The 26,185-nt window shown below is 41.5% G+C and overlaps 1 protein-coding gene across 1 annotated transcript in view; it reads left to right on the top strand.

The window, feature by feature from the left end:
* Positions 1–25,969, top strand: part of PIEZO2 (piezo type mechanosensitive ion channel component 2) — a 441,880-nt gene extending 415,911 nt beyond the window's left edge. Inside the window, exons 44-56 of the mRNA XM_040632733.1 lie at positions 1,713–1,965; positions 2,930–3,062; positions 5,002–5,149; positions 5,247–5,461; positions 9,146–9,304; positions 11,247–11,394; positions 15,249–15,437; positions 15,772–15,864; positions 17,172–17,344; positions 19,170–19,298; positions 20,500–20,579; positions 23,402–23,585; positions 24,418–25,969. Of these exons, the coding sequence (XP_040488667.1) occupies positions 1,713–1,965; positions 2,930–3,062; positions 5,002–5,149; positions 5,247–5,461; positions 9,146–9,304; positions 11,247–11,394; positions 15,249–15,437; positions 15,772–15,864; positions 17,172–17,344; positions 19,170–19,298; positions 20,500–20,579; positions 23,402–23,585; positions 24,418–24,670 (2,157 nt within the window). The 3' untranslated portion in view covers positions 24,671–25,969. The remainder of the gene's footprint in view (positions 1–1,712; positions 1,966–2,929; positions 3,063–5,001; positions 5,150–5,246; positions 5,462–9,145; positions 9,305–11,246; positions 11,395–15,248; positions 15,438–15,771; positions 15,865–17,171; positions 17,345–19,169; positions 19,299–20,499; positions 20,580–23,401; positions 23,586–24,417) is intronic.
* The last annotated feature ends 216 nt before the right edge of the window (positions 25,970–26,185 follow it).

Raw genomic sequence — 26,185 nt, 5'->3', positions numbered from 1 at the left:
TAAATGGTTTAACGACTATAATTGTGTATTTAAAGCATATAATAAAATTTTGGTGTTTTGTATTGATATAATTACTCTGATTTCTTCTTAGAAAATTTTGTATATTTGGTGAATGTATTTGAGGTATTATTATGCTGAAATTTTAGCTAATGATATGAAAAATAGTTTTTGGAATGACAAATCTTTTCATAAGAAGACAAAACTACCCTACAGCTTTGGAAACCTATTAAACAATGCTGCTATGGAAACCAAACAATTCAAACTATGTGGAAATTTCAAAATGGTTAAAACTATCCTATTTGGTATGAGCTGCTAGAAATTTTATAAATAATTGGATGAATTCACTAACATATATACTACTATGAAAGTAGTAAAAGAACCTAAGTATGTTCAAATGTTGACAAAAGAGGAAACAACTTTTAAAATGATTTAAAGAAAAAAATGATTTAAAAGAAATCAATAGAAGTTGAAAAACCCCTTATGAAAATCTAGAATGTTTGCTATGTTTACAAGAATAGCATCCATTGAATATCGAATAGAAATAATCTATTAATATTTAAGAATAGTCTGTAAATTAGGTGACTTTTTCTTTTAATGAATTGATCATTTTCCAAGTTATTTTTTGACCAACTGAATTTTGGCAAATTGGCCTGGGGGTCTTATCCTCTACAGACTGTGTCAGAGGAAGGCCTGGGCGAGGTCCTGGGGAATAAATGCATAGTCTGGCAGTCTGGGAACCCAGAAGGCAGTGAGCTCACTGGGGAGCTTCGAGCAGCATCAGCAAGTTCATTATAAGGGGGATTTTCTATCCAGGTAACATCTTGCACCAGCAAGGTCCCTGGTTTTTCTCAGCCTCTTATGCTGTCCTTCCTCCTGTCTGTCCTACCAGCCCCTTTTGCTTATTCTTTGAAGGAAAATCCATACTCTGCACAGTGAATCATAATCTCTGTCTCATATGTGGACCAACATATTTTGAGTAAAGTATTTGCGGCTCTGTTCCTGACTCAGCCAGGGGTGATCCAGGGGTTCACATCCTACTGTGTAGGTTGAGGGAGGGACAGCATCATTATTCAAGTATAGATACTTGGTGAACATGGGGCAGTGTGGCTAAAATCACCCACTGATGTTTGAAATGCTACTTGTAAGCACAGAGAAATATGTTCTAGAAAGTGCTTTCACTCAGGAACAAGTCAAGTGATTCTAATTTCACTTTTACTCCATCTGCCAAACATCATCTGCCTCCATGTCAATTAATTAGCCAAACTCTTATGATCTACACCCACTCATCCCCACTCTACTGGGACCACCATAAACATCTAGATAATAAGCTTTCCTAGAATCCACTGGTTTTCTAATCTTTTCTTCACTTTACTGCAGTACGAATGACAAAAAAAATTGTAGTATATTTAAAGTGTACACCGTGGTGATGTGATTTATGTAGACACTGTGAAAGGACCCCTCACCGTGGAGCTAATTACTACCCATCACCTCCCGTATGTATCTGTGTTCTTTTCCTATTTTTTTTCTTTTTTTGGTGAGAACATTTAAATTCTAACTCTCTTAGTACATCAGTCATATAATAGGAGTGTCACCGACTACAGTCACCATCTTTCACGCTTGGCTTTCTAATCATGTGGGATGGGATACTGTAGGGCAGAAACCAGCTCTCTCACCTGGAACGTCCCCCTGAATTGTCCCTTATGCTTTCTCAGTGCCATGGCTTGTGGGATGAAGATGACATCACTGACAGTGGCACAGACAAGGAAGAGTCAGATGATGAGCTCTCCCTCAGTCGTGGCAGGAGAGCCTCTTCAGATTCTCTGAAGTCCATCAACTTGGCTGCGTCGGCAGAGTCAGTGCACGTGTCCTTCCCTGAGCAGCCCACTGCCATCCGGAGGAAGCGATCGGGAAGCAGCTCCCAGATATCCCCCAGATCCAGCTTTTCTTCCAATAGGTCCAAAAGAGGTATCTGTCACATGATATCCTTGGGCTAGAATAAATCCTGAGTTCTCTGGTTGTTCTGGTGCTAATGGGTCTGGGTCCTGGGCGGGGGCGTTTATTGGGTGCTATCAAGGAGATAGATGTTGTAATATGAGAAGAAAGTACTTTGAAATCAGACAGACCTGAGTTCAGATCCTGGCTCAGCTGTGTGACCTGGGGCAGTCACATCATTCTTCAAAATGTCCGATTGCTTCCCAGGACAAGGATTTCAGGTAATTGTGAAAAGTGGCCAGGACACTGCCTGTGTGGGCTAGTTTTTAAGTCATATCCAGAGAATTCTACTGGGTGTGTCCAGAATGCTATAAATCACATTTTATTTTGAAAATATTTTCAGATTAATTGAGGGAACTTTTAGCAAAACCACCCATTTATATCCTAAACTAATTGTTCATTTCTTACTAGCTAGTGAGTATCATCAGCAGATAGATAAGCCCAGTGGTTACCACTCTTGGAGAAACTGGGTTTTTGTATTTACAGTGCTCCTGCCTGAAGCAGGAGCTTCATCTTCGGAATACCCTTTTCAGGCAGACACCAGCAGTCATCCAATATTCATTTCACAGTTAGAGAAATCTGAACATGAAGAAGGCATGGATCAGGGACCCAATCTGGAAACCCCACAACCTGGGGTCCCAGTCAGCACTATAAAAACTGTTCCTCCAATCTCTTTCTTCCTGGGATAAAGATCGCATAACAAGCCCAGAAAGAGCCAGTGTTGGGTGTAGCAGCCCACAGATGCATTCCGCTGCAGAGGCAGAGTTGAAACTGCAGATTCCAAATCCTCAGTCACTGTTCTTACAGGCACCTGTGTATACTCACCCTCTAAATCCACTTCAAGTCATCCCTCTCCCCTGTGGGTTCCAGGGCCTTCTGTGGTATTTATGTCAACAAACCCATAACTCAGCACATCTTGGTTTCTTTTTATCTCTAGGCAGCACAAGCACCCGGAACAGCAGTCAAAAAGGGAGCAGTGTTTTAAGCATCAAGCAGAAAAGCAAAAGGGAGCTTTATGTGGAAAAGCTTCAAGAGCATTTAATCAAAGCTAAAGCATTTACCATAAAGAAGTGAGTGCCTGAAGACACTTGGGTGGGGTGTTTTATTTTAGGGCCAGGGAGCTGGTATCAATTGTTTCATATAAACCAGGGCTAAAGAGCAGAGAAGTTACTTCTCATATCATAAACATCATCTGCTTAAGCAGAAGAAAATGACCCATTATTGTATTATTCTTAATGGAGATATAATTTACATACACCATTAGGTTAAGTTCAGGTACAACATAATGATTCGATATATGCATATGTTGTGGAATGATCACCACAATAGTCTAGTTAACATCATCACCACATATAGTTACACAATTTTTTTCTTATGATGAGAATATTTAAGGTTAATGTATGATACAGGATTAATTAACTGCAGTCACCATGCTGCGCATTACATTCCCAGGACTAACTTATTTTATAACTGGAAGTTTGTACGCTTTGACCCCCTTCATCCATTTTGCCCAGCCCCCGCTTCTGGCAACAACCAATTTGTTCTCTGTATCTATGAGTATGGATTTTTGGTTTTGATTTTTTTTTTTTTTAGATTTCACGTATTAGTGAGATCATATGTTATCTGACTTTCTCTGACTCATTCCATGTGTAATAAATATATTTCATTATATGCCATTGTGTACACACACATACACACACACACACACCCCCACATTTTTGTTATCCATTCATCCATCAATGGACACATAGGCTGCTTCCCTGTCTTGGCTATTGTAAATAATGCTGCACTGATCCTGGGGTGCAGATATCTTTTGGAGTCAGTAGTTTTCATTTCCTTCAGATAAACACTCAGAAGTGAAATTGTTATATAATATGGTAGTTCTATTTTTAATTTTGGGGGGAGCCTCCATACTGTTTTCCACCATGACTGCACCAATTTACATTCCCACCAACAGTGCATGAGACTTCCCTTCCTTCCACATCCTCACCAGCACCTGTTGTTTCTTGTCTTTGTGATGACAACCATTCCAACAGGTGAGAGGGGACGTGTTGCTTTTAAAAATCACTTTTCAATGTGATTCATTTTAATATCCATTACGTTTATAAACACAGTTTTCCTATTTGAATAGAATAAATGATTTCAAGGATTCACAGTATGTATTTCCAAGCATCATCATGCTAAAGCCCAACCAGATAGAGAAGTGTATGATGTCAGAGTTGGAAGGGATTTAGAGAAACACTCTCATCCTAGAGAGGGGAAACTGAGGTCCAATGTCACACAGCTGGTCTCCAGCAAGATGCACGCCCCCCCCACCCCCCGCCCAAGTGCCAGGGACATAGGCAGCAGATGAGCAATTCAGCAGGGCTGACCCTGAATGTGAGCTCTGAGACCAGGAGGACCATCCAACCTGAACGTTGCCTTGAATTAAAGGCAGAGGCTGGACAGAACAAGGTGCAGTCAAAAGCCCAAAGCACTACCTGGGAACCAAGAGGGGCACAGGACCCAAAAAGGGGAAGAGCAGAGGCTACCTTATGTGTCCCTGGTGCTTGGGTCAGACTCCAGGTCTATGAACTGCCATGTAGTCCCATATAATTCTCACCCCAGCCCTGAGTCTCAGGTCTGCTTCTTACCCAGGTTTAAAGCAGAGGAAACAAAAACACGAAGAACCAAGTGGCGTGCTCAGGGGCTCCCATATGGGAAGTCATTGAATCAGGTGACAAACCCAGCACCTCATTTCCAGGGCTTGAGACCACTGTTATACTTTAAGCAAGAGAAGAGGCCTGTGGTCTCTTCGGCAAAAAGGGCCATAGTGCCTTCCTTGGCAATGAATTTGTCTACACTCTCTGTTAGAGCAGGAGCCACCCATAGAAGACTCTGCTGAGGCTGAAGAGGGAGGTGTGACCTGCTGGGAAAGAGGGATACAGAGGAATGGAATGATGGTGGTATCTGGTCACTCCTCCCATCCTGCCCCTCCTGAAGCAAGTGCTGGGGGTCTCTGTTTTGCAGGACTCTGCAAATATATGTGCCTATCAGACAGTTCTTCTATGACCTCATCCACCCAGACTACAGTGCTGTGACCGACGTGTATGTGCTCATGTTTCTGGCGGACACTGTTGACTTTGTCATCATCGTCTTTGGCTTCTGGGCCTTTGGGGTAGGTTGGGGGCAAAGGCCACCACACATTCAATAAGTATGAGTGATGCTGTCCTATGAAATGCCACTTGTGCCTGAACCTGCTGTTTCCTTCCCAGAAACACTCAGCAGCCGCAGACATCACTTCTTCACTGTCGGAGGACCAGGTTCCTGGGCCATTTTTGGTGATGGTCCTCATTCAGTTTGGAACCATGGTGGTGGACCGAGCCCTATACCTCAGGAAGACTGTACTGGGAAAGGTCATTTTTCAGGTCATTCTCGTGTTTGGAATTCACTTCTGGATGTTCTTCATCTTGCCTGGTGTGACTGAGAGGTAAGGTGGAAGCTGGAGGCACGCACCTACTTTAATGCAAATATATTCCAGAAGGTTATCATCCCATATGCATGGTACATACCACCAACTTAGGGCTTAAAACACAATAAATCTATCATCTTAAAGTTGTGTAGGCCAGGCGTCTGACACAAGTCTCACTGGACCAAAATCAAGGTGTTGGCAGGTCTGCGTTCCTTTCTAAAGGCTCTGGGGGAGAATCCCTTTCCTTGCCTTTTCCAGTTTCTGGAGGTGCCAGCCTTCCTTGGCTTGTGGCCCCATCTGAGCCTTTAAAGCCAACATCAGTGTGTGGAGTCCTCTTCTCATTGCATCACTCTTACTGTTCCTCCGCCATCGTGGCTGCCGCTGAGCACAACTGAGAAAGATTTCTCCCTTTAAGGGTTCATTGATTAGATTCAGCCCACCTGGATAACCCAGGCCCTCTCCCTACCTCTAGGACCTTAACCCAATCTCAACTATAGAGTCTTCTTTGTCATGGAAGGTAACATATCCACAGGATTAAGCAATAATACCTTCCAAACCAAACAGAGCTGGAATGTTTGTTATAACGAATGAATGAATGACTTCTTTTGTGATTTACAATCATGCATATTCAATTTTTCATTTATTGAGCACCTGTTATGTCCAGAGCAGTAGACCAAGTGAAAAGGGGCATGATACCAATGTAAATAAAGCAGGGACCTGGTCTATTGTGGGAAGGACCACACAGTGGCTTCCAGGGATTGAGGCACTATGATAAATACTAAAAGTGTGGCTGCAGTTGGACACCTAAAACTAATACAATGTTATATGCCAATAATATCTCAATTTTTTAAATAATAAAAACTTGAAAAAATATTGAACAGTTCCATCACCCAAAAACTCTCCTGTGCCCTTTATAGGACCCTTCTCCTTCACCTCTATCTTCTGGTGCATCCATTTTCTGTCCCTGCAATTTTGCTTTCCCTGGAATGTCATATAAATGGAATCACACACTCTGTGGCATTTGAGGCTGGCTGCTTCCACTTGGCATAACATATTTGACATTCATCGATGTTGTTTTATGTATCAGTTGTTAATTATTTTTTGTCAGTCGATAGTATTCTATTGTATAAATGTACCAAACAGTGTTTAAATACAGAAAAGTTTAAGGACATTTGGGTTGTTTATACTTCTTTGGCACCTACAAATAAAGCTGCTGTAAACATTTTTTGAAAAGGGTGGCAGAGATCATTTCTATCTCATTGGACCTCACTTTTGAGCCTCACCTAAATGGCCACTCCTAATGCAATGGATTACCCTACCTTTATTTTTGGATATTTAATTCAAGATATGTTAGGATTGGTGAGCCTTGAGTCTTCATTGCCTGCATGTCAGTGACAGCACGCTTTCATGACATTTCGAGCTCTGCTGTCATTACCTCTTAATATCCCAAATTCATTTTTTTCCTTCAGATATTGTTACTGAAAACTTAATTCGTTATTGTGCAAAAGAAAACATTCATTAATAGTCATATTTTCTAAATCCCTTTCAAAACAGGAAAAGAATAAAGGAAGGGACAGATTAGGAGTTTTAAACTATACAGAAAAAAATTATGGCTACTGGTTATAATTTTGAGCATCAGGAAGCTCCAGTGTTTTGAATAATTAATCTGATAAATGGCTTTTTCTGTGTATATGCACATGATTTAGCACACAAACTTTCAGTGGTTTACAGTCTACAAAGCACCGTGTGGCAGGTGCTGTGGGGGATGGAGAGATGAGTAAGACGTCACTCCAGCCTCTAGCAAGAAAACATGGAGACACCACCAAAGAAAAAGGTCTTCCAATATGGGACAACCTTAATGTCCCTAATTAGCTTTAACACGATTACTTCAGTAACTACAGATTAACTGTGTCTTATTCCAAGTTGATTCGCTTTAAGGTTGTAGGAAGGAAAATGTTTGCTTATTTGTTTATTTTTAGTTTCTATTTAAGTTCCAGTCAGTTAACATACAGTGTAATATGAGTTTCAGGTACACAATTTAGTGATTCAATGCATAACATACAACACCCAGTGGTCATCATAATATGGATTGGTCCTTTTATAAGGGCTATAAGACAACACAGTTTTATGTCTGGGATTATAATTTTGATAGATATAGAATTTTTCCTCGTGCAGTTTTTGTATAAATTATTCATAAAATCCAAGGGCATTTCTCTGAAGAGCTAAAAGAATGTTCTTTCCTACTACTATACCATAGAGACAGTCTCTAGAAAGGGCATGGAGAGGGATAGTTGATATACGCTCTCTGTAAGGTATCTGATAGATTATTAACAATTTGTCAAGTGCTAGATCATGGTCAAATATTTTTAATTTATAGGAACTGAAATACCAAAGCTGGTTTCTCTACAACAGAGACACTTATAAGCAACATTTTTGAGATTTCTAGGTATTGAGATCTACATAGAGGTTCCTAGCTATTTTCAGTTAAAAATATAACACGTGTCTTCTTCTAATGTCAAAATTAAAAGTTAACAAGACAAATCCAAAATACAAAGATTAATACACTGCATGTGTAAAAAACTTGAAATGTTGTTCTTAATTTTAAACCCAGGGAAGATGATACTTAGGTCTTCTTGAGTCAGAGGTCTTATTTTTTATTTCCTTTTAAAAATGTATTGACCATGTTTAAGATTCTTACAGAATTCTGCTTTATCCAAAGTTAAAAATGGTCCTTCCTGTGGGTCACCATCCTTTGAAAATGTGTTTTACATTTTTTCTGGTGTGAAATTTAGTTCCACCAAGTTTTTCTTCCAACTTATGCTAGCATTTATGAACTGTATAGCACTGTGGGTCTCTTCATTAATTATTCACCAGGAGAAGGGACTACGGTCTCTATTGCTGGAAATAGCATTAAGAAAAGAATGGTGATGGATAGTAAGGAGAACACGTATTGCATGGTGCACTGGGTGTTACACGCAACCAATGAATCATGGAACTTTACATCAAAAACTAGGGATGTACTGTATGGTGACTAACATAATATAATAAAAAATATTATTATTAAAAAAAGAAAAGAATGTTAGATCATGGAATCATAGATTTTCGGAGGTAGGGAAAATCTTCAAATAAAGACATGGATATCTTGAGCACAATGTCTAGAGGAACAAAAGCTATAGCTTGTAAACACAACTGGAACCCAAATCTGGGTGCTGAAACTTTGTTAATCCATGACCTATCTTTATAGATGTATAGCAAAAAAAAAAAAAAAAAAAAAAAAAGAGGGGGAAGGAGGGAATTCACTTTCTCCTACATCTTCCAAATTATGGGTCCTTTGACATGAAAAAAAATGCATCTTTTGATGAGATTTAATTTGGGTCATGGTAGCAGCATCTTCTGCATTGTGAAAAAATATTAGTAAATTTGCTTAAAAATAATTAGTTTAATTATTGCCCAAACAACTGAATAATGCACTAATACATTGGAAGCAACATTTAGACATTTTTTTTTTAATTATTAGATTTTCTTACCCTACTTTTTGCCTTTGAAGTGATCTATGTACAGAGGATTCCTTACAATTAACTTAATTGACTTTAATCACCAGAGGGGCAATTAGACTTTTCTTTTTTTTTAATCCTAAACTGGTGTGCTCTTGTACCAGAAGAATATTCCATTATATCGCTTTTCTGTGTTTTTACATTTTAGGAAGTTCAGCCAGAACCTGGTTGCTCAGCTTTGGTACTTTGTGAAATGTGTTTACTTTGGGTTGTCTGCCTACCAAATCCGTTGTGGCTACCCAACGCGAGTCCTTGGAAACTTCCTCACCAAGAGCTACAATTATGTCAACCTCTTCTTGTTTCAAGGGTAAGGAAGGACACTCCGTATTGCACAGTCACTCACAGACGGGGGGCTGGCAATAGAAAGGCATTTGGTTTCCTCAGGAAGAAACAGAAAGGTGTAGAACACTGACGTAGCAATATGGATCATCACAGAACTCTTAACGATGTTTGGCAAAAGACAGTATGCCTCTTTGAATACCTTTCTCTGGGTAGTTGCTACCCATCTGGCCAGTATATTATATAGAATTGCTGTTTTATTATTATTGTATTGTATAGAATCATCCACGTGGGTTAATTTTCAGTTGCTGTATCCTGCATAATTACTGTGGTACTATTTCAGGATGAAAAATAGAGATACATGATCCTAAGTATTAATATATTTCTGGGCACAATGGAATAGAAATTTGGAATCTGGACTATTGCAAATTACCTTTGGGATTTTGTGCTGACCATGAGTTCCTCCATTGAAGACGGCCCTTTTGTTCCACCTAGCATCAACCTAAATGCCCCATGACTTGCTTGTTCCTGATAGCGTTAGCTACTCAAATGAAGCATATTGGCTCCTTGTGTGAGGATTTCTTTGGTAGTATCTCCTCTCTGCCCCCTTGGAAATTATACCACAGCCCAACAGTCCAGGCTGCTCATGGCACTGCTGGCTTCTCGGTTGTACCAGACCTAGGGAGGGTGACTTAGTCGCAGAAGAGGTGTTGAGCGTGCTCAGTGAGTCACTTAGTGTTTTTCTGTGTATGGCTTGCTATTTCTTCCAGGGGTTGGATTAGTGTTCACTTGTCAGAGCCCAGTGGCCTAGGGAAGAATTTCTGAGTGGTAACCCAAGCTGCTTTGAAGGTGCACCGGGTACACCCAGGTTCTCCAGCCAGAGAGAAGCTCAGTGTTAGTCAAGAAACAAGGAATAGTCTCCAGAACCAAGAGGAGCCCAGGCCAACCTATTCCTAAATACAAGAGCTATGCCAGAATCTTATTAAACTTAGGCACCTACTAAGTCCACCAGATGTGGGCTCTACTCTGTGCCCCCAAACACAAGTCCTTCTCCCTCTGACGGCTCTCATTTGCCCTCATCTTTCTCGTACCAGCTATATAACTTTTCCTAGCACATTCAGCAGCAAAACCCCAATGTTCAATAATCCTCTGATCAATAAATTCTCATAAGCAAATGTTTAAAAAAGTAAAATTATGTTTTTTTTTTTACAGAAGATATGATCTTAAATATAGAAAATCCTAGAGACTCAACCAGAAAACTGTTGGAAATAATCAATGAATTCAGTGTAAAGTTGCAGGGTGTAAAATCAACATGCAGAAATCAGTGGTGTTTCCATACGCTAAAAACAAAATATCGTGGGGAAAAAAACAATGAAAACAATCCCATTCACCACAGCACCAAACACAATGAAATACGGTAGAAATAAGTTTAACCAAAAAGATTTGTACAATGAAAAATTGGAGAGGACACCTTCAAACTTATTTAAAAAGGGAATCCTAGGGCTCCTGGGTGGTTCAGTCGGTTAAGTGTCTACCTTCACCTCAGGTCATGATCCCAGGGTCCTGGGATCGAGCCCAGCATCGGGCTCCCTGCTCAGTGGGGAGCCTGCTTCTCCCTCTCCCCTTGCCACTCCCCCAAATGTTCCTGTTTTTTCTCTCACTTATTTTCTCTCAAATAAATAAAAAAAAGTTTAAAGCGGAATAAAAAATAAATAAAAAGAAATGCTTAATTTGTTAAGACCACCAGCAAAAAGAAAAAAAAAAAGGAATGGGAAATACTAATTTATACATTGACTCATGATAGAAAGAGATTGTAATTCCCTGTTGCATTTTATGGTAAGGATCACCCTGAGAATTTTTCCTTAGTCATAGGGCTAACACAGCAGGGAACTGCATGAGCTCCTAGGGTTGGGGGAGGTGACGGGGGCCACCCCACAATTATCTATCTAAAAAGATGTGGCTTCTGGCAGGTTCCGCCTTGTTCCCTTCTTGACTGAGCTGAGGGCTGTGATGGACTGGGTGTGGACAGACACGACCTTGAGCCTCTCCAGCTGGATCTGTGTGGAGGACATCTATGCTCACATATTCATCCTGAAGTGTTGGCGGGAGTCCGAAAAAGTAAGCCAGGAAAAATGCCTGATCCCTTTTTGTTTCCCCTCCATCCAGGCTGGTTATGAGATTAATGTGAACTTCTGCAAGTTTTGTGGCCAAATAAATGGGGGCAGGGGGCAAAAACAGTGAGGACCTATACGTGTCCCATTGGTTTCCACCCCCTGGACTTGGGAATTTTGGACTCGCTGCTGCCTTAGTCAGAAATAGCATCCAGATGTGTTCCCCTTTTGGCAAATGTATATTGTAGTTATTTTTAAAAGAAAAAAATGATATATTGCTGTATGACTCTATAATTCTTAAATGGCTCATTTGGGAGCAGAAGGGAATGTGGTATGGTAGAGAAAAGTGAAGTAGGGTGGCTTGGACTCAGGCTAACCCTCTGATTCACTCTTTGATGAGCGACAGGACAATATAACTTCTTTGTGCAAAGGAAATTGAAGCGCACACATTTGCTTATTCTGTTAGATTGAATATTAAGATTTAAATAGGATAGAATTACCATTATTTATTGGATTTTTCAAAAGTTGAATATCTGAAACAGGAGTCTGTTGTATAATAGCAATAAGACCACTCGCCAAGAATTGGCTGAGGTGGTGTAAAATGTCCTTTTTTTCTCTTCTTGATAATACCCTCCTTGAAATAGTTCCCTCTAGTCCATATACTTTCCAGTATGTTCTGTTGCTGCTTCTGGGAATTTTAGCTTCACTGACCTGTGGCCCCTGTATTTATGGGGTTTGTGGGACTGAAGGAATTAGGCCTGGCAGTCAACTTAAAATCATAGAGCTTGTCCTGATTTTTAAGGAGCAGACAAGCTGTTAAAATGACAGAATATGAGAGATATGAAAGCTCTTCTACCAAAGGGACTTTGAAGGTAACAATCATGGTGACAAAGGGTCTGGAAATCATGACAAATGAAGAAGAGTAGGAAGAACCAATAATTGTTCTGTCTGAAGTAGAAAAAAAATGGAAGGAGGCAAAAGCAGTAGCCATTTGTAACTATTTGAAATACTGGGAAATAGAGGAAATGTCTGAATTTGTTTGTAAGACTCAAGATAACAGAGTTAAGACAGGTGGGCAAAAGTTCCAGTAAGTTTCAATGGCATATGAAGAACATTCTAGCAACAATCAAAGCTACCCCATCACAGCTTGGCTGCCTCAGGCGGTATCCATGTACACACGGTGACTCTAGGAGAACTCACATGCTGGACCCTCTGTGCTGGGAAGCACGGGTCCACCTCCAGCTCCAGGAGCCATTCGTTCAACAGTCCCCATATCAGTTGTCTGTTGCTGCAACCAAACTACCTCAAACTTAGTGAGATATATATATATATGTATTTTTTTTGAGAGAGAGAGAGAGAGAGCACAGAGCAGGGAGGGGCAGAGGGTGAGGGAGCGGGAGAACCCCAAGCCAGGCTCCACGCCAAGCACAGAGCCCAACTCTGGGCTCAATCTCACGACCCTGAGACCATGACCTGAGCTACCAAGAATCTGATGCTTAACAAACCGAGCCACCCAGGCACCCCAAACTTAGTGGTTTAAAAATAACAACCATTTCCTTTGCTGGCAATTCTGTGAGTGGGCAGTTTGGGCTGGACGCCACTGGACAGACTTGCCCAGGGTCATCCTGTGGCTGCCGTTTCAAAGGGACCAAGTGCAGGCAGGAGAAAGGCTCAAGAGAGAATCAGTTCAAGAGAGAGGCAAGTTGAGGGGCGCCTGGGTAGCGCAGTCATTAAGCGTCTGCCTTCGGCTCAGAGCGTGATCCTGGCGTTCCTGGATCGAGCCCCACATCGGGCTCCTCTGCTGGGAGCCTGCTTCTTCCTCTCCCACTCCCCCTGCTTGTGTTCCCTCTCTCGCTGGCTGTCTCTCTGCCACATAAATAAATAAAATCTTTTTAAAAAAGGGAGAGAGGCAAGTTGAGAGGATAATTTCAGAAAGAAGAGGATCTGAAGCTCTATAGGTGTTAAGGAAAAGAATAATAGAAAAAAGAAAAGCAAAGTTCTTAATATCAGAGCCAAAGGAAGAAGGTCCTAGTTGGTGGTGGGCGGGGGGGCTGGAAAGCGTGGAATCAGAGGCATGGGTGAACAAGTTAGTAGTGAGAAAGAGGAACGGCTGTCCTACAGGAAGCTGGAGAAAGATGGGCAGCGAACAAACACACACCACATAGCCTGGCTTCTCCATGAAATAGATGAGCTTATCTGTTGACAGCAAGCAGGAAGGACGGCATCCTAAGACCCAGGGCCTGTCCCTGGGGGCACCGGAAACCGTGAGATACTACTTCCTCTGGGTGAATGGGCAGGGAGCTCTTAGGAGGGGTTTTCTGAGTCAGAGCTCACATGACTGTCCCACGCTGATACAGGGTCACCTTTCACGGGAGCACCTGTGTCTGCCCCATTTGTTGGCTCTTATAAGCTTTTCACTGCCATTGAGCCAACAGGTGACAACCTTCTTTATACCATAGTGAGGAGGTCACATCCATTGCCTGTCCTCCTTGTGAAGGCTGGTGTCATTCTGCCCTAGAACACGAGGCATTCCTGCCCAATGAAAGGTTTACAATTATTGCTGTTATTTTATCTTCAAGAAATAAAAAACCTCGTTTTAATGTATCACCTCTACTTAAATATATACTTCTATCTTTTTAAAAAAAAAAGATTTTATTTATTTATTCGACAGAGATAGAGACAGCCAGCGAGAGAGGAAACGCAAGCAGGGGGAGTGGGAGAGGAAGAAGAAGGCTCATAGCGGAGGAGCCTGATGTGGGGCTCAATCCCAGAACGCCGGGATCACGCCCTGAGCCGAAGGCAGACGTTTAACCGCTGTGCCACCTAGGCGCCCCTAAATATATACTTCTATCTTACGCTAAGTCGATGGATATTTCAGAGTATCAGCCTTTTTTTTAAAGATCTTATTTACTTATTATTTGAGAGACAGTGAGAGAATGAGTAGGAAGAGGGGCAGAGGGAGAAGCAGACTCCCTGCAGGGCAGGGAGCCTGACATGGGACTCAACCATGGGACCCTGAGATCATGACCTGAGCTGAAGGCAGATGCTTAACCGCCTGAGCCACCCAGGTGCCCGAGTATCATCCTTTTACATCACACGTGGTAAAACTTTCTAAGGAACTTAGGTGTCTGGGAGGTCAATGTCAAGGGAGTCCAAGCGAATCTGGCACTCATTTCTACTTGTCCCATCAGAGACTGAAACAGTGACAGTCTGTTGTCTAGTGTGAAGCAGAAGAGTAAGCATCTTTTAACAGTAACTTTTCTTAGGGATTATTCTGAGTCCAATGTGCTATGCTCCAGGGGCTTTATGAATACATTTTATGAAGCCAGAACAATTTTCTGAAAGGCAGAGTGTTGGCATATGAACACCCACAAACACAGGCCACTCAGTCCTAGTCATAGTTTACTTTTTTTTAAAAGACTTTATTTATTTATTTGAGAGACAGCGTGCGTGCTCGCTGAGCACGAGCAGGGGGGAGTATCAGGCAGAGGGAGAAGCAAGCTCCCCACTGAGCAGGGAGCCTGATGCAGGCTTGGTCTTAGGTCCCTGGGATCATGACCTGAGCTGAAGGTGGACACCTAACCAACTGAGCCACCCAGGCATCCCCCCACAACAATTTTAAGGAGAAATTCTCTCCGGTCCCATTGGTCCCTCATGGTACCACTGTGGGAACGTGTTGGGAACTCATTACAGCTTCATGTCACTACCTCACCTCGTAGAGTGGGGACAAGGGTGCTCTCCCCACCTCAGAGTGAGCGGAGCAGAATAGGGCCCCAGTCAGGTCCTGTGGGAAGAGCTCGGGTCCTTCCCCCACCTGCTGCTGATGCCGGAAGCCTGAGCCTGGATGACTCATCGTTGCAGAGATACCCGCAGCCCCGGGGGCAGAAGAAGAAGAAAGTGGTGAAGTACGGCATGGGAGGCATGATTATCGTCCTGCTCATCTGTATCGTCTGGTTTCCCCTTCTCTTCATGTCCTTGATCAAATCTGTGGCGGGGGTCATCAACCAGCCCCTGGACGTCTCGGTCACAATTACCCTGGGAGGGTACCAGGTAACTGCTGCGTATTCCCCCCCAGGTCTGGCTCCCCTGCCCGCGCCTTTCCTCACCACCAGCTACAGGATGTCCAGTTAGCTCTTGCAGCCAGATCTCCCCACCCCCGCATTTAGTCAGCAAATACCTGACCTATGAGCCAAGGACAGAAGACAGTGAAGGGTAGCTCTGTTCTGGTGTGGAGCACCGGAGTAATCTCTTCAAAGAGATCCCTGTGGCCAGTTGCCATTGGGTGCTCAGTGGGTGATGATACGCTGTGTAAAGATTTCTCTTTTAACCCAGGATGCAGAGATGAGCCTTAGAGTGTTGACATCACTGTTTCTTTGTTTTCCAGCCCATTTTCACAATGAGTGCCCAGCAAAGCCAGTTGAAAGTTATGGATCAACCAAAGTTTAATAAATTTATGAAAGCTTTCTCTAGGGACACTGTAAGTAAATGTGTGTAGTAAATGTCTGTGAAGACCTTCCATCTAGGTGAGCTTACTGCGTGTCATTTTATTTGCTGTTCTGCCATGGCCCGTGGTGTGGGAAGGACTCTTCGGGGATTACCAATGGCCACTGACCACTTGGATAATCTAAGACATTATGTCCGTATTATTGAATATAAGTGTCAATAAACATAATTTTAATTCAGGACATTTTAATGTCAGCTCAACAGATGTAGGTCTTCTCTTATACTTTTAAATGTTTTTAATCCTGGTAGATGTTGATCCCTTTGATGGGAAGGTCTACTCTGAGCATCTGTCTTCAGGGAGTGATTCAAAATATTGGTAAAGTTCTGTGCAGGTACCTGCTTGTGATGGCATTCTCTGTATTGACAAAAGTTGGAAGCAACTGAGGGCTCCACAAGTCAGGACTGGTTGAATAAATTGTGGCAAATGTATCGAGTGAATTTGATAGGCACTGGCTTCCCTAGGGTGGTTGGCATGGGAGAAGGGGGCTACCACTTTCCATTTTATTTACATATTGTGTTGTCTGAATATTTTCCAAGCAACTTCTTTTGTAATACAAAATGATCATTACAAAGATAGTGCATGGCATGAACATTTCTCAAGATAAAACATAAATGAAAAAGAATATATGTTATTTTTTTAAATGATTAAAAGAATAAAATCTGCATTTTCTACTGCATATAATAGTGATAATGTTCTGTTGGCAAAGTTGTGGCTGATGTATTCTTTTCTTCCCATTGCAAACTTAACAATAATATGATAAATTGATTTTTCATAATTAAAATTTGCTTTACAAGTAATACTTTCTTATTTAAGGAAAATGATTAGGCAGACAGATGCTTAGCTCTTTTATAAAATTATCAGCCTATAAAGCACACTGCCCCGTCTCATCTCAAGGGATATGCAGCTGTGAAGATAGGACCAAGATATTGTGGGTGGATTAAATTTGACTGTCTCCTGAGAGGAAACACCCCAAGAGTTGATACATTTCCTTCTTAGTGAGGAGGAAAAATGACACCAAATCCTCTGATTTTTCTTTATTAATTGGAATGATCCCATACCTGTACTGGTACTGGGATTGCTCCGTGTGACTGCGGCTGCCCATCCCCACATGGAGGGGAACAAAGTACTGCCACGGAGCACCAAGCCCATCCACTGTAGAAACTGTCCTTCCGGAGGAAGAAATCCTCTTTCTGCAGTCAGTTAAAAGGAAGAGTGATCACTTTATTTATTCATCACCATGTATATGATCTATTTATGCATGTGTATTTGTGCACATACAGGGTGCTATGCAATTTCTGGAAAATTATGAAAAAGAAGACATAACAGTAGCAGAGCTGGAAGGAAACTCAAATTCTTTGTGGACCATCAGCCCTCCCAGTAAGCAGAAAATGATAGAGGAACTCATGGACCCCAATAGTAGCTTCTCTGTTGTTTTTTCATGGAGTATTCAGAGGTAGTTACTGTCTTTCCATGTATGATTTCCCCCTTTCCCCCCAATCTAAACTTGGGGTGGGGGTGGGAGGATAGAAGGGAAAAAAATCAATTGATGTGGATTTTAGTTGATATTATGCTTTGGGAATATTCATTTGATGCTACAGCTAACGTTTGTGTTTATTAAATAATGATCTGCCTGGGACTCTCTGGCAGAATTAAGAACTTCTTGGTTTTTCCTTTCTCCTACTAACTTCAGTCTTTAAAGAGAGGCTGGCAATGAGTTCTGTGAATAAGAGAGAGAGGTAAAGTGAAAAGGAAAAGGGTAAGGGCTTATAAAATGAAATAGTCTGAATGGTTGTAAGATTTCCCTGAAAGGGTGAAGTTTGGTCTTAGTAATGAAGAACTGGCAGGTTCGGGAACCCAAATTCTCACTTGCATCCCCCCAACATGGGGGAGCCCTCACAGATCTTTTCTCCAAGTGTGGGGTGTGAGAGCGGCCTAGCAGTCCCAGGAGGGGGAGAGCTGAGATAGACTCCTTCTCGCCTAACCTGAGCATGTGGCCACTACTTCCCTCGTTTGGTTTTTTCTTAAGTTTTTATTTAAATTCCAGTTAACGTACAGTGTGATATTAGTTTCAGACGTACAATATAGTGATTCAGCACTTCCATACAGCAGCCAGTGCTCATCACAAGTGCCCTCCTTAATCCCCATCACCTGTTTCACCCATCCCTCCCCCAACCTCCCCTCTGGCGACCATCAGTTTGTTCTCTACAATTAAGAGTGCGTTTCTTGGTTTGCCTCCTTCTCTCTTTTTTCCCCCCTTTTGCTCATTTGTTTTCTTCCTTAAATTCCACAGATGAGTGAAATCATATGGCATTTGTCTTTCTCTGACTGACTTATTTTTCTTAACATAATACTCCCTAGCTCCATCCACATCTTTGCAAATGACAAGATTTCATTCTTTTTGGTGGCTGAATAATATTCCATTGTGTGTGTATACATCTCCCTTATCCATTCCTAAGAGCATGTAGAAAAAGTTCTTGCATTCAAAAACCCAACGGCTAGTGAAGCACGTGGGGAACCTCAATGCAATAAACTAGTTGAAAAGCTTAGTTTTTGTTTGGTTGGTTGGTTTTTTGCTATCAGTCGTGTGATTCAGGATTCCATGCAAGTTTATTTGGCCAGTCAAGTGATAGGTTCATTTGGGTCCATGATTCCTGGCTTCTAGGATGGAATTAAGAAAGAATCATGATAGGTACCTAAGAAGCCATCTCCAATATAAAATGAATTTCCAAGGATATAGTAAAGAAAGATTTCAAAGAGAGCTGTTCAGAATTGAAAGAATGCCTTCCTGGATCTTATTTTCTCCTTTAGAATTTACATCCCAAGTTCCTCTCATGAAATTCTGGACTGCCGAAAATTTATTTTCTAGGCTTTTCTTTGAAGAGATACCAAAAAATTAATAACATTAAAGATCAACTTTTAATTGAACATTCTTTTAAAAATGTGGATTCTATTAGTCACCATGGAGGCTGACCTCATTGGGTCAATATAAAGAGTGTTGCAGAAATTCGTATCAGAGCATCAAGATGGTTTCTCTTTTAGTCAGCAGACTGCCTCCTCACCTGCCATCTGTTAAAGGTGTTTGTGGCCTCCCTGGGTTTACTAACTTGGTTGTCTAAGAAGCTCTCTAAAGGTGAGGTGGACAGAAAGGTCAGGGTTGACAGTTGTGGACCCAGTGAAGACTTGGTGAGATTAATAAAATGAAGAGTGAAGTGAATTTTTGAACCTCATCCAGACTTCGGAATAACCGCTGACATTGAGCCCTTTATCTTTCTCCACAGAAACATGAGTCTGGGTGCAAAAGCAGAAATAGCAACCGATAAGCTTTCTTTTCCTCTTAAGAATATTACACGTAAGAGTATAGCTAAAATGATAGCCGGCAACAACACAGAAAGCTCAAGAACGCCAGTGTAAGTGATTGCTTCTGTTAATTACCTTCAATCGAGGGCTGTATCTGGTACTGAGTCGCCATTTGCAAATGCACATATGCAAGAAATGCAGCTTTCTCCATTCTTCAGTAACTCAAGTGAATCTCTACTTGGAGACCTCGTTATGTGACGTTAAGATAGCTCTGTTTTCCTCCCCTCTCACTCTCTGTCCACCCAGCCCTGGGAGTCCTGATCTTGTCTATGGGTAGCAAACCTTGCACTTATCTGACCATAATCACCAAAAGCCAGGGAAAGCCCCTGGGAGACCTCTCTTCTACTATTACTCCTGGACTTGGGCTCACTGAATGCCTGGCTAATGGATGGGGGTTAGGGGAAGACAAGGGACAGAGGGAAATTTGTGTGGGGGGTGGAGACTATATCTTAATATATTATCCTGCCATATAAGTACTCCACTTCAAACAAATCCAAGCTGGGATGTTTAGATTCTAATATGAGAACTAGTAGGAGGAGGAAAAATGCTATGGGTGCAAAACTGCTAAATGACGTATTCCAGATGTTCACCGGCCAGTGTCTGGTTCTGACCTCCAGTCTGCCCTAGCCCCACTTTGCTGCGTTGAGTATAAGAGCCGCCATGATGCAGTCCTCACATGTGTTCCCTAAGACAGCCTCTTTTAATCACTAAAGTTGAAGGAACCTCAAAGATTGTCAAATCTTCCCCCATCGTAGAACAGGCCTAGAAGGACGGAGTGACATGCTTACATTACTCAGTTTGTCCTCTGCAGAGGGAGGGGTCAGGTCCAGGCCACCACTTGTCCCTCGAGCCTCACTCTTCTCACTAGATAGATTCATGCAGTCCGCTTGATTATAGATATAATTCTATATCTACGTAGAGTACAGACATAGATCCTAGCAAGAAAGACAGCCCCTTGCTTCAGAAACAGTCACAGACACGAGAAATCTCTATAACCGTTTTTAAGGCATTAACTAGCTCATGCACTGAGTCTACCTAAGTATTCAAAGAGAACCTCTGAATTTGTTTGGCTTCAGAAATTTCTGATTATAATGGAACCCATAAATTGTAATGACATCACATTGCATAGAAGTACAAAGACTCACCATTATTTGTTTGATATGAGGTCAAAAATAGCAACAAAAAAATCAATTTTATGTGGCTAAAACAACTAAAACTTCATATCCCCCCCCTTTTTTTCTTGACATACAGGACTATAGAAAAGATCTACCCATATTATGTGAAAGCACCTAGTGATTCGAACTCAAAACCTATAAAACAACTTTTGTCTGGTAAGGATGAGAAGGAATTGGTTCAGAACTTTTTTTAATCCTTTTATTCAGTGTCTACAGTTTGCATGTTCAGCCTTTCTCAAGCTGCTTTCCAGTTTTCTTTCCTTGTGAGATGCGGCCTACAGGAAGCCTGAGATTCCCTGCTGCATTCACCGGCCAGAAGGAGCCAGTCAGGCACCAGGAGCCATATTCTTCATAGTTTTCATCGTATAGAATGTGATTGGCTTAACTCCACACTTAGCAGCTTCGGTTACTGATTCATCAGTCTGTTTACTTGTTTCTATGTTAATCTTTTTGGAAGAAAACAGCCTTATGCAACACTAAATATGAAAGCCCCATGATGAGAACAATAAAAACAGAACAGGAAATGTACTTGATTGAGCCCAAGGGTGGTTAAGTATCCATGTTAGTCTCTAGGGACTGTATTTACCCAAAACAACAGTGATGGTAGGACGTCGATGTTTGGGGATCCTTAGGCATTAATTACTAAGCATTGTTTGACTTCATCAATTGTCTGGATCGGAGCAGATGTGTACATGTGGCAAAGGTAAAAGGACAATGCAGTTATCCAAGTCATGTTCACGCCTTTGCCAACATGGGTGTCTCATGGTCACCAGGCCGTGCGTCAGGCACTAGAGACTAAGCTCCTTGAGGCTCATATTTAGCTGGAAAGATAGAGATGTAAGTAAACAGCTGGAAGCCCCCGTAGTAGGGGGCCCAAGAAGTAGAGGCAGGATAGAGGTTCGGAAGACGAGCATGGGTGGGTGGTCCCCACATCTCTTGCTCTTCTTCCTCAGCAGTCAATAATACGTATGTCTTGCATGGTAATTGTGAGATGCATTAAGAACTTTGGTATTTCCCTTTCAGTCCAAATAGTTCTAGAAATGCTTAGTCAGAGAACACAGATTGCTCAACCATCAGTCGTTCCCTCTGAAATGCTTCTGTCCCTCAGTGAGCTCTTCACAGCTGCTGCCCCTAAGCAGATGATCCCGCAAGCCTGCCAGGGCCCTCCTTCAGCTGGCTCCCTCTCCCTGACAATGGTCTCAAATCTTCACCAGTACCCCCACTTCCTTTCAGCTTCAGGAAGATGGGGTCCCTCCCTCCAGGGTCAGCCTCACTTTGAGCCCAGATTCCCAGCCCCGCCCCTCCCCACCCTTATTTAACCCTTTCTCAGCCACATGTTCTGTGCTCCCCAAACATAGGCTTGTTGGCTGTGAGTCATTTGAAGTCCGGCCAATGAAATCCTTCTTCCCCAGACCACAAAGTCCTGGTACTTTCCTGTCCTGCCAACACAACAGCTTCTCTGATGAGTTTTACCCAGTTATGTCTGATCTTTAGCATAGGTTGGTGGTTATCACCAATTTACAAAGGAGGAAACTGAGGCTCAGGTGTGAGTTACTCAGCAGAGGTTATATAATCAGTATGTGAACAAACTAGACTCAAACCTAGGCCAGATGTTCCCTCTTAGAACTCTCTAGACTTCAGAACCAAGGTTCTTTTTGTTCCTGAGCAATCTGAGTGGTTCACATTCACCCTGGGTAAGGGTTTCTTTATCTTTACCAGTTTCCTGACTCACTCTCCATTAGTCTGTCCATCCATCCATCCATCCATCCATCCATCCATCCATCCATCCTTCCATCCATCCATCCATCCATCCATCCATCCATCCAATCTAACCATCCATCCATCAAATAGACATTCATTACCAGGCACCATCCTAGATTCCTTTGATCCAGGAATTTAGCAAGAAATAATGCAGACATGGCCCCTACCCTCACTGTCCACCACCAGGATTATCAGTGGAGGCCCTATTATCATTGGCAGGGGTTGTATTTTCTCAGAAAGACCTACTCAGAGAACTCCAAGCTTTATTCCACCCTTTTACTATCCTTTTATATTGACCCTGTGCTCTAACAAAAGCAATCATTAACCACACATCAAGGATTTTCAGAACTTTACTGAACTTCATGCCATCAAGTCTTCCTGACCTCTCCCCCTCCATCTCCACTTAATGAAGTTCTCACTCTGCAAAACTCAGCTCAGAAGCCATCTCCTCTGGGAGGCCTTCTTGATCCTACCAAGCAGAAGCAGTCTCCCCATACTATCAGACCTTGTTGGTGCAGGTCCTGTAGTGGTTGTCATATGCCCATAAGTCGCACTTGTATATGTGGCCTGTTCCATTTGCAATGTAGAATCATGCTGTATACAACTTTATAACCCCTTATCACCTGACAGAGGGCCTTCTTCCTCTAAGACATGCAATAAATTCTGGTAATAGGATTGAATTAGTCAGTTCACTGAAAAAGTCAATGACTTGGGTTTTTATTTATTTTTATTATTTTTTATTTCATTTTCATTTTTTATAATAATATTTTTTATTATATTATTAGTCACCATACAGTACATCCCTGGTTTTTTATGTAAAGTTCCATGATTCATTAGTTGCGTATAACACCCAGTGCACCATGCAATATGTGCCCTCCTTAGTACCCATGACTTGGGTTTTTAAATGTCTAGCTAGTTGTTTGGAATTATCAGCGAAGACACTCAGGTGATGGGTCTTCCCTCTATCCTGTGATGTGTCTGCCATGCTCACTTGGCAGCAGTGAGCTACATGTTTCATGACAAGGAGAAACCTTATGCACACCTAGGGCCCACTTTTCTTTTTCCACTCACATTGTTACCATGTCCCTACGGCCTATTCATCCTGACACCTACACTATGGACAGTAGTAACTAGGTTTTGCCATCTGAGGACTGTTTATGTGCATTAAATCCTAATAGTCTCATGCTAACTTGATTTCATTTTTTCTCCTGTTCCAGAAAATAATTTCATGAATATCACCATCATTTTGTCCAGAGACAATACAACTAAATCTAACAGTGAGTGGTGGGTTCTCAACCTGACTGGAAATAGAATATACAATCAGCATGCCCAGGCCTTGGAACTGGTGGTCTTCAATGACAAAGTCAGCCCCCCAAGCCTGGGGTTCCTGGCTGGCTACGGGTAAGAACTTACTTCACAGCTAACAGTTACAAGAATCTACTTCTGTGTCATATAAAGTTGAGGATGGGAAGCCTTGTGTCTTCCTAGAATTCTTGAACTTAATAGCTACAACATTAAAATTCATAGTTCACTGGCCCTTCGTTTTAAAAAAATGAAGAACAAGAGTCCCAAAGAAGTCAAAATGCCTGATGTAACACCCTTAAGGACAGGACTAGAAGTCATGCATTCAGTTTCTTCACTCTACACCTTCCTATTATGTTTGAGGTCATTCAGTGTTTAAACATAGAAATTGATGTAGACTCTTTTCTGTTTACATTGCCTTCTGACCTTAGCAGACATGGCCTCGGTCAAACATTGAAGTTGGGGACATGGTCCGATGTCCAGAATGATCTGAATCTATACTCTCACAGTGTTATGATCCTTAAATGCTAGGAGACATACATCCCAACACGACATGAACGTCTGTTAAGACATCATTGTCTATGCAGAACTGTATTTATAAAAATAAAGAGGTCCAGAAAAGTGTATATAGTACAATGGCATTTCTACCAAATATATTATATGTCTTCTCTATATAATATATGCAGTAAAACTATCTGAAGTTCATCCATGAAACTATTAACATTGGTCATTTACAGAATAGAGATTTTTTTTTAATTTTCATTTTTCAAGTCTTACAGTTCTGCAAGGGAAAAGCGAAAAACTTCAAGCTTTGATAAGTTTATCATATCTTCTGTAGAGTTGGGGGGAAATACTATTTTTCTTCTTTTAGATGCATTGTATTAACTGTATTTAACTGGTAGATACAATTTCTATTTAATTTTTTTTTCAGTATCATGGGATTATATGCTTCAGTTGTCCTTGTGATTGGGAAATTTGTCCGTGAATTCTTCAGTGGGATTTCACACTCCATCATGTTTGAAGAACTCCCAAATGTGGATCGAATCCTGAAGTTGTGCACAGATATTTTTTTAGTTCGAGAGACGGGGGAACTGGAACTAGAGGAAGATCTCTATGCCAAATTAATATTCCTGTACCGCTCACCAGAAACCATGATCAAATGGACTAGAGAAAAAACAAATTGATACTTTAAGACACAGACTGCAAATTAAGTTAACATTTGAATTTTTTTTTAAAAAAAGCACAATACTCTCATAAGAGATAAGCATTTCTAGTTGGTTGGAAATGGTTTCTCTTCTGACAGGTGGTCAAAAGGAGCTGACTTCCTTTTTCAGTCTAAGCTACCTTGCAAATGAAGACGCTGTTGAAAAAGTTATTTGTAATTCCATTTCTCCAAAATCAGGGCTACTCGTTTTTTGTTTTAGTCAACAGTGTCTTGCATTCTGATTGACTATGCAAAGGAGTCATTTATGGGTCTCCTCCCTCAGAGAAACAGGAAGAGGGAAAAAGGAAAGACGCCCATGTTTTTCTGTGTGGGGACCGCACCCTTCCTGAAGAGATGCTCTAATGGCGTCCACTGCGCTCTGTCGCCAATGGGGAAGCTGCTCTGAGGAGAACAGATGGGCCTCAGCACACCCCGAAATTATGCAACAGCAATAGGAGGCTGAAACTCCTGAACGGATTCCTAAGGGGAAACGAGAAAGGGAGCCAAAGACCCATGAAGATACCTGAGGAAGTATAAGCCTCGTTCTAAGCAAAAAGTTAACATTAGTGACACTCTTACTGCCTTACCTTAACTGAAGACTCATAAAAAATCTTTCCATTAAACACCAGTGACTTCTCAGGAAAAAAAAAAAAGCAGCAAAACAAGTATGTGGACACCGGCTTTGTTGAGGCCCAACTAGTGACTTGCTTCAGAGATGGTCGCTGTTCTGCTTCAGAGCTACTTCTCCTCATCAGACACAAGCTCCAGGTGGAAAGATAAAAATGGCGCCCAGCTGGGTGTGGAATGAAGACTCTGACTTTGTAACTCTTTACTAACTGAGGTCATGAACGCTCTTCTACCTTTCCCCATCCCTCAACACGCATTTTCCCATTTCGATGATTTAAGGCAATGGTGTTTTCCAGTATGTGACATTTTCCTTCCTGTTTTTCAGGTATATCAAAGAGTTTACATATTCCAATTCACATTTTTACATCTGAGACGGGTTTTTTAAGTTCATAATTATGAAAGAAATATGTATATTGAGCTTGGGGAAATTAAAAAAATGGCCTTTTCTTAAATTATTGTTATTGGTAATACAACCTCTTCATTAAATAACAGTGTAGCATGAAAATTTATGATTGAAATGTAGTTTTCATTCCGTATTAAAATACAGTTTGTGAGGAATCATTGAATGAACTAGAATACGTCAAAAAAAAAAATGATCCTATGTAGTTTGGGTTCAGGACTGACTTAAAATAAAGCACATCTTGAAAAGTCATTTCAAGAATATTCTTCATTCTGCTTATTTGCATGAAGTAGGAAAAATGATTGTTTTCAACGCTATGTACAAGGTGTTAAAAAAATCAACTGAAAGAGGAATTCACTTCTTGTTGGTTTTATTTGTCTTTCTCATGCGAATAATGAGATTATATTATTCTATGTGAATAATATAAGCAGGACACCACTGGTAACAAATTAATTTCCAAAGAGTTAC

This window comes from Ursus maritimus, unplaced genomic scaffold (genome assembly GCF_017311325.1).
Source record: "Ursus maritimus isolate PB19 unplaced genomic scaffold, ASM1731132v1 scaffold_18, whole genome shotgun sequence".
NCBI lineage: Eukaryota > Metazoa > Chordata > Mammalia > Carnivora > Ursidae > Ursus > Ursus maritimus.
The sequence above is the reverse complement of the archived record's forward strand: the minus strand, read 5'-3'. Positions and strand labels throughout refer to the sequence as shown.